This window comes from Ambystoma mexicanum, chromosome 9 (genome assembly GCF_040938575.1).
Source record: "Ambystoma mexicanum isolate Mex_15411 chromosome 9, UKY_AmexF1_1, whole genome shotgun sequence".
NCBI lineage: Eukaryota > Metazoa > Chordata > Amphibia > Caudata > Ambystomatidae > Ambystoma > Ambystoma mexicanum.
Window position 1 is genome coordinate 976,652,713 of NC_090931.1, and position 12,408 is coordinate 976,665,120.

The window sequence follows — 12,408 nt, forward strand, 5'->3', positions numbered from 1 at the left end:
CTGAGGGGACTTTATGGCAACATTGGATATGAAAGATGCCTATTTTCATATTTCAATGTTCCCAGCGCACAGACAATTCTTGCGTCTCAACATAGCAAGCCAGTACTACCAATTCAAGGTGCTACCCTTTGGCCTATCTTACGCCCCAAGGTACTGGCAGTGGTGGCAGCGCACCTGTGCAGGGAACAATCCCTGTGTACCCCTACCTGGACGACTGGCTGATCATGGGAGAAACACCCCTAATTTTCAAGCAAAATACACAAGGAACGATCAACCTTCTTTTCCAATTGGGCTTCTCAATAAACGAGATAAAGTCAAGCCTCGTATCAAACAAGACCAAACTGTTCTTAGGAGCCGTTATAAAGACAGAGGAAGAGTTGGTTTTTCCATCAAAGGAAAGAATCAAAAACATACTGCTGCAAATACCTCCATATCAAGTCGGTCACCAGATAAGCGTACGCAAAGCAATGCGTATGCTCGGCATGATGGCATCTTGCATGTACCTGGTCCCACATGCATCTTTGCGCATGCGCCCTGCAGGAGTGGTTTGTGACAGTGGTCTCAGGTAAGCGGTCAGGGGGACGATCTAGTGGTCGTTTCGCCAACACTAGTACAGGCTCTAAACTGGTGGACAAAGGAGAATCTGTTGAAGGGAAAACCCTTCCACGACCCGGCAGTGCAAGCAGTAGTTACAACAGACGTGTCACTCACCGAGTGGGGGGCCCATCATCTTCATCTCACATCACATGGCATGTGGACTCGCATTACAGCACAAAATCACATAAGCCTGCTGGAACTTCTGGCAGTATTCAAAGGGCTCCAATCCTTCGAGGCGCACCTGACAAATCAGTCGATACAGATCCTGACAGACAGCACCACAGCAATGTTCTATATCAACAAGCAGGGGGGCACACATTCTCTAAATATGTCCAGGCTAGCACAGAAATTATGGAAATGGGCATTCAAACGGGTGATGTTCCTAACTTTACAACATGTTTGAGGGGAACTCAACACCCTAGCGGACTCGCTAAGCAGAGATCTGCATCCAGACCACCACGAGTGGCAACTCAACAAATATTTTCTCACATTTTCTCACAGTGGAGTTTCCCCACACTAGACTTGTTTGCTACAAAAGAAAACAAGCAATGGCCAGACTTTGCATCCAGTTTTACCCAACCAGACTCACAAGGGGAACGCCCTGTGGATGAGTTGGTCAGGGAGATTTGCCTACGCTTTTCCCCCAACTCCACTAATGAACAGGGTGGTGAACAAGATTCACAGGGAACAAATGATGCTAATCCTAGTTGCTCCTATGTGGGCGAGACAACCATGGTATCCACATCTGTGCAAACTGGCTATGTGCAATCCAATAAAGCTCCTGTGCCAGCCCAACTTGCTTTCCCAGCACGGGGGAACAACATTACGCCCTCAACCTCACTCACTGAAATTGGCAGCATGGCTCCTGAGGTCATAGATTTTGGACATCTTAACCTACCTCAAAAGTGTATGGATATCCTCAAGGAGGCACGAAAACCAAACACCAGACTCTGTTACTTTGACAAGTGGAGAAGATTTGTAATTTGGAGCCAGTCAAAACAAATACACCCAATAGAATGTACTCCAACTCACATTCTTCACTACATGCTACACTTATTAATCTCAGGGTTGGTATTTAACCCAAAAAAGGTTCACCTGGCGGCCCTATCCGCATACACCACCTCTGGAAGTAAAGTATCATGGTGGAAGGTACCTATCATTAAGGCATTCATGGAGGGAGTAAAGAGACTCCACACACCTATATCAAACCCACCTCCAGGCTGGGATCTCAATGTAGTACTTACAAAACTCATGGGAGCCCCCTTTGAGCCTATGCCTAAGTCGAGCCTTATATCACGCATATAAAACTGCTTTCTTGGTGGCAATCACCGCCATAAGGAGAGTGAGCGAACTTCAAGTATTGTCAGTGCAAGACCCTTTCTTTGCTATCCACAAAGACAAATTGGTTTTAAGAACACACCCTAGGTTTTCACCTGAGTTCATTTAAAAATTACACATAAACCAATCCATCGAGAGACCGGCCTTCTTTCAGAACGCAACTAGCTCAACTGAGAAACTCCATACACTAGATGTAAGGAGGGCGGTCAGGAAAACAGACCAACTGTTTGTCTCCATAGCACCAGGCAGAGAAGGAGACCGCATTTCAATGAATGCCATCTCCAGATGGATAGTCAGATGCATACAGCTCTGCTACTCTTTAACAAGCAAAACACTGCCTTTCACACCGAGTGCTCACTCTACAAGGGGTACAGGAGCTACTCTGGCCTTTTTTAGCAAACGTCCCGTGGCTGCCATTTGGAAAGCAGCTACATGTAGCTCAGTACACACATTCACTCAACACTACTTCATTGACACACTCTAAAGCAGATACTCAGGTGGGACAAGCGGCTCTAAAATATCTATTTGCTGCTCGACCTTCTCACAACCCACCACCTTCTCCTAACACTGCTCGCTAATCTATGTATAGCATGTGATCTAAGAATATTCCACAAGCCCCAGAAGGAATACATTACTCACTGTAATCGTATTTATGATGCTTGTATCTGCTTATATTCACATGCGCCCACCCTTCCTCCCCTTGATGTAGAAGGTGCATAGATGTTTTATATGGGCTTCATCTGAGACATATCTGCTTTAATACACCTGTACTAACGCTACACTTCATGTAACCTCATGTCAGAAACCAAATAATCTGAGGGACCTCGAAGCGTGAAGGACCATGGGTACAGTGGACGTCTCACTAGGGATAGTATTACTGGCACACCCTGTCGATGTCCCTTTTCAAGTTTCAAAAACTTCTGTAATACTGTGGAGCTTCCACTAGATGTCGGCCTATGCATAGCATGTGAATATAAGCAGATACAAGCATCAGCAATACGATTACGGTGAGTAATGTATCATATATATATATATATATATATATATATATATATATATATATATATATATATATATATATATATATATATATATATATATATATATATTTTTGGGTTCTTCTCATGCTGGACTTAATATAAATATGTGCCGTCGCGGCATGATGTTGCAGGGTTGAGTGAGGTCTTTTGTGATCTATTCTGAATTGACAAAGGTCAGGGTCACAGAAGTGTATGTACAATTATATACTTCACTAAGCTACTATCTCCCAAAATATCTGCTTTGTGGCTTTTTCTGGGGAGCTACAAACTTATTTTAGGTTGTAATGCCTGTTCCCAAGGTCGGTAGGCCTTTTTCTAATCTTTACAATTATATTTCGGTTATTTTTCTGCGATTTAGGTTCTTGGGGAACTGAACAAGATATGATCGTCCTGAGGAACTGAACAAGATATGATCGTCCATCTAAATCAATGGCAATCTCTAAACATGTATGCATATTCTGACTTCAGTGGCACATTGTTTCATTTCTTCAAACTGAACCATTGTGTTCTGGCCATCGGCTTCCTGTGTTGCTTTTGCCTGCAGTCAAACCATTAGCATAGAACTCCTGTGCCATGCCATCAATTTTCATCATTAGATTATACTTTATATTAAACTGGCACAGACACTGTAGTTTCACTGTTACACAGTTCCTTTCAATCCCAGATGCAAATGTCTTGTTCACACGTATGGCACACTCAATTTTAGTCTTTCTTCTTGCAGTTTCTTTCAAAACAGTTGACAAGCCACTCAGTTCCTTCATATAAGCTTTTAAAGTTTACTTCTGCAATTTCGTTCTATCTTCCTGATTTCAAGCTGCACAATGCCCACATTTTCATGGTTTTCCTTTGTTGTAGTTTGAAATAAATTGCTGGCCTTTCTGTCTGCCAGTCAAAATTGTGCTGTCACATTTCGAAGACAGTATTTCTGCATTTCTAGGCCTGTTTAATTGTATTCCTCTGGAAACAGCATTTTGAGGTGGCTGTCATCTCTGTGTTCTCAGTGCTCTGCATTTTAGGCCCAACATAGCCAACTGCGGTTTCCCTTTTGTCTGGGCTCTGCCTTTGAACCTCACAGCTTTCAACCACAAAAGCATTGCTTTCTATAGTTTTATCTTTCTAATAAGTAGCTTGCAAGACATCTGGTTTGGAACCATGGTTCTCTCATAGACTTGTCCAGTTCCTAATTCTTTCAGTCTCTGAAAATAGTGTGCTTGATGTTCCGCTAACTGCGTTGCTATTTCTCCAAGAATGCTCGAGTCCAATCTAGCGAGGCTCCTTTTTTATACTCCATATTCATGGCTCCTTTTTTTTTACTCAATATTCATTTCTCAGCATACCTTATATTGTATTCTCTCCTTGAGCTCAATGCACCTTTTGAGAATACGGTGGGGTGCATGCTTGCAAAAAAGTGCATTTAAAGTATAATCAGTTAAAGAGGGAGTATAATAGGATGCATGCTGCGATGCATTGAACTTGATATCTAGACTGAAGTTGGTTTCCTGTCATGCATCCATTCTTCGCTCTTCAAGGTTCGTTAGACTTGGTCTGGTCCTTAGTTTCCAGCATTTCAAATGTTCAAGTCTCTTTGCTCAAGGATTCTGCCCCCAGCATGCATCAATTCGTCCACTCTGAAATTGCTTGCAACCCCTTGGTGTGTGGTATCCGGGTACTGGTTTGCATTTCTGTCTGTCTCCACTCGTGTGGCCTCATTGGATCTCTGGTACTGGGAAGGGGTTCCTTAGGTGCCCCCAAATTTCCCCTCACCCCTGGGTCTTGCTCCTCAACAAATGCTTCATCCTTTGCTTCGTCAGTGGCCTTGTGATTTGTGATATTTGCTTCTGTGTCTTTCTTCTCCAATAGACCCTGCGTCAAGAGTCTCTCCTGGGGCCCAAAGCCTCAACTGGTGTTTCCACTCCCTATCCCTTTTTTGTGCAAATCTTCTAGACTGCTTGTAAGCTTCACCTGAACTCATCCTACCAGCTTTCTCCGTCTGCTGGTGCTTCCCACTTCATCAGCATCTCCTCCTCAGCAATTCAAGTTAACACTTGCAGCTGACGGAACGTGTCTTACTGTATTGCTACTGCTGCAACTTGGAATGCCGATTCCGCTTCTCCATCTGGCCAACTTGCCTTTTCATTCACCTCCAGACTGTTTCCCTCATGCAAAAAACTTCCTACAAATGTTGCTGATACTGCTTTCTATTCAGAGGCGACTTGTTTTCAATACATACGACACAGTAAACATGGAACATAAGTTAACGTGCGCAATAGGCAAAAATTGAAACACACAACACACACAACACATGTGCAGCTGGTGACAATCTGCACGTTTAAGTACATCACGCTCTGAATATGAGTTACCACAATATGAACTGAACGAAAGTAAGCACAGACTATTTGCTCAAAATGAGCTGAGGCAAAGCCAATATGCACATGCACAATTCACACTGAATATGAGTAAACACACACAGTAGCCACTGAATATGTGTATGCCCCATCAATATCCAGGAAATATGCATACATGCACAGTATGCGCATGCACACACAAACACATGATTTAAAAAATAGAATAATGGAGAAAAAAACATTTAAAACAGGAATTCTGTAAATGTTGGGAATGCCAAGGTTAAAGCAGAACAAGAAAAGTAAAATCTACAAAGTTTAGGGATGCCAGAACTAATGTGCAGACACTAATTTCAATGCAACATTGATCACACTACAAATTAAACCTTAACTCAAATTCGACGCCACTTCTTCTCAACACAGGCTTTACATATTAGGTAGTTTATATAGGTCTTGCAAGGTAGTTATGTAGCGTGAGCTCAGGTTTAGTTTGTAGTGTGTCTAATTTTGAGTGTACAGTGTTACACAGTAGTATTACAGTATTTAAAGCAGAGCCTATGTATGAAATGTTGAGGAGGAAAACTGACAACAGATGGGTGTGCACACATCCTGCCCTCCTACAACATGCTGTCCTTCTATTAGATTTATGTTAGTTAGCCAGTTTACACGATACCATGTTTCATTTATTTCATTCATGGGATTTGTATAGCTTTCGCCATGTGTGTTTTTTGTGTGATTTGAGATATCAAGGGACCCTGTAGGCTCCCACTAAAAGGAAACTCAAAACACTTAAGAAAACTGACACAGGACCAATTTTACCGGGAAGCTTGACTGTACAGGAAGTAGCAAATTATGTTCCTTGAAAATCTTCAACAGGTTAGGTCATTACCATTTTGATGTTCTGGTCGGCAGAGCAGGTTAACGCTACAGGTTTGATGTGTAGTTAAACTGTAGTTCAATAATGGCAAATAAATGTGGCTGAGAACTCCTCCATTCCAGACCATTACCACTGGTGCCACAGTGCCATTGCTGTGGTCCTACACTTACATCGTCTGCTTATGGTTATGTGTACTTCACCCATGGTTCTATTTGTATTTTTTTAATAGATATTCTATATCTACAAATATGAATTTCTTGGTTCTGGCAAATATTCCCTTCTGTTGCCTCTGAGTGATTTCTACCTATTGCTAGATGTCCCTATGAGGTTCAGCCAATATAAGACTGATGATTGCCTGAATGCTCAGTGATGCTTTATAATCTGTAAAATATGGATATGAAGAGGTCACTTAACACTAAGTGATGACCCGGCATTGTGACAGGATTGACAATCCTTTTATTGCACATGATAACTTATAATCAGGGAATCAGTGGGACATGGCCACGTTGAGGGAGCTGTAGGAGAATCCTTTTCATAAGGGTTGATTGTAAGGTGTGTTATGCCCTGAAAGAACAAACCTAATGGTGGCTTTTCAGATTATGACCATTGTTCTTTCCAATCAGTCTACACCGAGCATTTATTAGCGATGAAAAAATCCATTAAGCGTGAAGCATGCAGTTTTAAGATTATATTTTTTCAATCTGTGAAAACCTCAGAACCACCTTAGAAAATATTAAAAGAATCTCTGCGATGCAAAAGAAGTTTACACGCAGCGATTTGAACACTCCCCTCCTTTTCTCTAGTGATTGCGTGCTGCATTTTGTTTTAGCGTGTGCCCTGCCGTTCCGCTACTACACTTGCTGCACTATTTCCAATTAATACATTGCCCTTGCTTTCTGCATGCAAATTCACACATGCACAGTCTTTCTGTTTCTCTCCGAGATTATTTGGCCTCAGAAAAGCTTTCATTTTTAAGTAGCACAAAAGCCGTAATTGGCATGCTTTGTAAGGAAGTGTCAATGTGCAGGAGAGTGGGGATCACGAAGAATTCTTTTAAGCGTTCTTTCCCCTTTGCACCGCCGCCTCCTCAGCAGGGTCACTGAGATCACTAGCTTTTCTTGAAATGGCCATTTTCACTGGCAGGTGCATTATACCCTGTATTTTCAGATTGTTTTTCCATTCTGAATGCTTGGCAGGTTGATTGCTCTGGCTGCATTGACGGAGAAAGGGCTGACAAATGCGGTTGGGCTGGCTGAAAAGACAGTGATTACTGTTTTCCTTTGTGGCTGATTGAGGCCCTTGAAAGGAAAGATTTTAACCTTCACCATTTGGTTCAAAAGTATGAGCATATATTGAAATCATTCATGCCATTTATCTTAGTTCTGTAAACTTGTCTGCACGTAAAAATCACTCCATTTCAAGTAATCTTGGATTGACACGCGTCATTATCATTTTGATTAAGTTGCGTCTATTGTCGCACCTTACTGGAATCCTTCTGTGCTGCCGATAAAAGTTGTATTTTTTATTTACAGAACGGCCGAGTTGGAAAGAATTTCAGATCTTTCTCAACCCATCACTATGTGTGTGGCTTGGCAGCTGGTACGGCCTACAAGCTGTATTTTGTTTGTAGGGTAAAGGCTTGTCTGTGGACCTCCTGCAGGGCCGGTAATTGCAGCGGTCTGACATTGGGGAAAGACATGATTGGAAGCAGTCAAGCAGAAAAATGTTGTGCCATCCCATTGCCACCTCGCTGCGGAAAGAAACAATCCCAGCAGTACCATCTGGTTGCTGCTATCTAGTCAGCTGGCCTAGCTGCTGCGACCATGGCTTGGCAGCTGTTTCCCATCTCTTGACCATTTTTTTTCTCCCTTTTTAAAATACACTGGGTAACTTTGAACATGGATCAGGAGATGTGGTGGTGACAAACAAGAAGCATTCTTCCTGGATAGCGTCTCATTACTGGAGGCCAGCGTGCTTCAGCCTCCTGCTGCCATGGCCCTATAGACAGATGACAGTTTCTTAGGCAGTTAAAACAGCTTTCCCAGTGTCCTCCTTATTCGGAGAAACAGAACATGGACATTGTGGAACGGAAAATGCTGTGCACTTTTCTATATTTTTGTGTGAGCATTCACCTGAGCTTTATGACGGTAAAAACTCAAAAATAAATCTCCTTTAGGCGAACTGTCGAATGACCTTGGTTTGGGCCCGATCCTTTGTGTGTAACATTGAGGTTTACCAATATTCATTGCGCATTCGGAAAAACACACTTACCCAGGAAAAGCTCATTGTCAAACATCGCACCACCGCATAGAGGATGAGACTTGCATATGGAATGACATAATAGAAAATGGAGTCCTTGGCTGCTATCTCAGCAACACTTGTCTCTCAGCGCGCCTTCCTGAAAGCTGCAGTAATGTAATGCATCTTTATACCACGCTAAGACCCATTAGACATTGACGGTTTCGAATCACGAGCCAGTAGCTCTTGAGGCTATTTTCGATAAGCGCTTGATTTCCTGTATTCTGCTGCATTAATGTGTCACCATGTTACCTAAAATCATGCGCAGCTACATGTTTATTCTGTCTGGAATAATAAGTGCTCCTAACATTTCTGAGATTTCAACTGGGAATTCTTTACAATTGGGCCTCTGTTCTATTTCGCTTGATGCATTCATTTGATTTGACTGTTGTGGACTAAATAGTAGGGCAAGAATTCGGCAGAATCTCTATTGATGATGGATATTTTTTCAGTTTCTGATTGGCACTGAGAACTTTATGTAATCGTTTCTAATTTACGAAATTACTTTGTGGCTGTCTAGCAGCAATATGAACAATCGTGGAGGCTAATACATCCCAAGACAATGTTCTTTAAACAAGTTATTTGAGTGAAATATGTTTTCCAAACAGTTTGTATTGCGTTTGCCCATATTTCAGTTTACAGGCTAAATAATTTTGTCAGTGCTGTGTCTCTCATTCTAGCTCGAAAAGATAACGCTTTGAAGAAACAAGAGAATAGATTTTAAGCAAATGTGCCACTTTAAGAAAGAATATCTGTCTTGAAATACAATACACATTTCAGTTAAATTTTCTTTCAATTATGGTTATTACCTTTTTATACAGTACTAGCTGATATACCCAGCGTTGCCCAGGCTTTCATTCCCTCATTGGTACAGGTAACTGTGCAAAATTTGGTGCAGATTGGTGAAACGGTGTGGAATTGTTTAGGGAACATACACAAAGCCACAAACCCAGTGACGTTTGCTTAAATCCAGGGAAAGGGGTGGGGTGTCCAAATGTCATGTAGCCAGTAATGTCCGGAGGCTCCCAACAGGTGACTGTGCAAAATTTGGTGCAGATTGGTGAAACAGTGCGGTATTGTGTAGGGAACATACGCGAGGCCACAAACCCACACATTTTCACTTTTATATATATATTGATGGAAGTTCTGGAATATTTGTCAAGTGATAAGGAATTTTGTTTTGAGCCTTCCAATGTAACAGACCCATGCAGTCTTAAGACCCCCAAGATGAAAGCATGTTATAGTTTTAAAGATAAAAGGTATGGATTTGAAAGCTGTTCCATAGTTTTTAGCCTCCCTTTGTCATAATAGTTTGTTGTTCATCTATTAAGATTTATTGCACGTGGCAATTCTGTTTTCACCTTCAATTTGTTGGTCATAAAATAAAGCCTTTGGGTTCTGCAGTACCTGGTTGTCGTAATTTGTTACCGATTCCTATACTGCCCAATTAATTTTGCAGTGTCCTTATGGTGTTTGTTTCTATACTGTTTAGCCAGTACTTGGTACTGTAGTTGATGCCGGGGCACTGATGCTGCCATGGTCATGAGTTCAAGTAGAAAATGAACTCTAGTCATATAGTTCCCTATTTGTATACGTCTTGTGTGTATGTAGCTAGAATTAACAGGATTGACTGGTACTGCTTTGATGCTGGATCTCTATTATGTTGCCACATTCAGAACACCGCCAGGTGTGAGTATGTCATGTAACATGGTTTTCCCCTGCCATATGTTCTGCCTCAGATGTAGGCGAGGATAGACTGACTCATGCAGGATCTCCAAGAGTGTCTTCCTTTAGCCACAACCCATGCAAAATCCAGTTTGTTGTTTGCTTTTGCTGCAAGGGACTTTTCTAGAGATAGCTGGTGTTTCCTATACAAAGTAGACTCTGAACTACTTGGTAAGTTGCACTCTGTCTGGCACTACAGACTCGAGTAATGCAGCATCAAATATGAATCAAAAAGAAGAAATAAACACACTAACGTGAATAAAAACTGGAACGTCCTGCAGAGTCTTGCTACAGGAGTTGACGACTTGATTTTTTAAAAAAAAACAGCCCACGAGTTCAGCTTCCCAGACAGCAAACACGTAAATAACAGAGATTGTAGCTACACAGTAACATACAAACCAGACCACGAGAATAGGTGTTTATATTGAATATTTCAAAACACGTTTGCTCTCCTTTTGCTTGGCTGAAGTCCTGAATTGCCAATTTTAACAGTGTAGGGGCTTGACATTCGGACATCACTGGGTACCCGTAGCCTTTCTTTTGGTTCATTTGATTTATTGTGATTTTCATAATATGATGGCTATCAAGAAAAGCACATCTATCAACAGATTGAGCTTTTGCATAAAATATTTTTGTCTCCAAGATTTCCCCTTGGGTGAGGAGTTACTATGCACATTGGAATAATTTAACGGCATTACATAGAAGCTGATAGCATAGTGTTTGGCTTTGTAAATAAGACTGTTTATTTTACATGTTAAGAACACTTTCTATCACTTGAAACAAAGTCACGTATGAATCTTAACCTCTGTCTTCATGTATGTTTTTGAAGAAAAGGTACTTGCATCGGATCCTATTTCAGAAGTCATCCGGAAATGTTATCTCTTTCCCAATGGGGTTGAATTTATGAGTCTATTTCCTGCAGTCATATGATGAAACATCACTACAGTTATTCCTACTTTAATATGACAAACACAGTTTAGTTCCATGTTGCGAAAAAACTCTTAGGTTTGGAGAAATAGTAGAAACTTAATTGAAGCTCAGTTGGTACCTGTACAAACTGTGACAGTATTTGTAAGCAATACTTCTGGAAACAGTGCAGTTTTCTGTTATTAGTAAGAAGCATGCTCTTTTTATTGTGAATTCTGCTCCCGGAGGATTCCCGAATATTCATGTTCATACTCGTAATCTTTTGTAGGCAGTGTATTTAAGATTAAACATGCTTTATGCGCTCATATTGTAAGCTAAAATGTTAACCATTAACAAAGACAACATTCCTTGCTGCAAAAATACTTCAAGGGAATAGAATCTTGAACATTTATTTTCTTTTTACTCTTTAGTATGAAGTGTTTAATCATATCTGAATTCATTTTATGAAAAACGTTGAGCCAAATTATTCATTTGGGAGTTTTGCGAAACGTAAATTGTTTTACTGGTTGTTTAACAACGTTCAAAACGATAGACATTTGATGATATTTTGCAAGTCTACTTGGTGCTTTTTTATAGAGAGATTTTTTTATGATGACTTGACAAGCAAATTACTTATGATTTTGCTTCAGAAAATGAAGAAGAGGAGGAGTCGGCTGCCCCAAAACCAGCTCCTGAACCAGAGGAGGAACAGTCTGTGAAGAAAGAAATAGAAAACGAAGGTACATAACATGCAGGAGTTTAAACCGACATGCCCAATTGCAAAAACATGTTGTGGGGGTGAATGTAGAGTCCGTGTTTGCTATGTTCATTTGAGACTTTTGACATTTTGGGTGAAATGCTTAACTACATTCAATTTTTCTGTACTGGAATTCAATGTATTTTGTTAACAAAGAAACACTATTGTATAAAATAGAAAATCAGCTTTAGTTATTATGGTGCTGCATACGGTCATACACACCGTATTATGGTTCCACTAAAAACGCCTTTCTTTTTCACTGTATCAGGTTTATTATTTCACCAATGTACGATAACTTGCATTTTTTTAGTAATCCTCCTTTTGTCTTCCTCACAACTGTCATTATCATATTTAAATTGTGAAAGACTGCTTGCTTGCTGTACACACAATAATTCCTAATCCTCTTAAGTATGCTTTAAAGTCCACTACCCTACCATCCTTTTTTTTAAACCAAGAGTTAGTGTTTTAAAGTAGTAATAGTTAACAAGATAGGAGTTCTTAACCCTTGGGAGGTATGATTGCAGATGG

At 40.8% G+C, this 12,408-nt stretch overlaps 1 protein-coding gene across 7 annotated transcripts in view; it reads left to right on the top strand.

Moving 5' to 3' along the window:
- The window catches only part of DYNC1I2 (dynein cytoplasmic 1 intermediate chain 2), a 1,097,199-nt gene that overhangs the window by 476,233 nt on the left and 608,558 nt on the right, over positions 1–12,408 (top strand). For all 7 annotated transcript variants that reach the window (XM_069616204.1, XM_069616201.1, XM_069616199.1 and 4 more), the window contains one exon: positions 11,774–11,863. In XM_069616204.1, the coding sequence (XP_069472305.1) occupies positions 11,774–11,863 (90 nt within the window). The remainder of the gene's footprint in view (positions 1–11,773; positions 11,864–12,408) is intronic.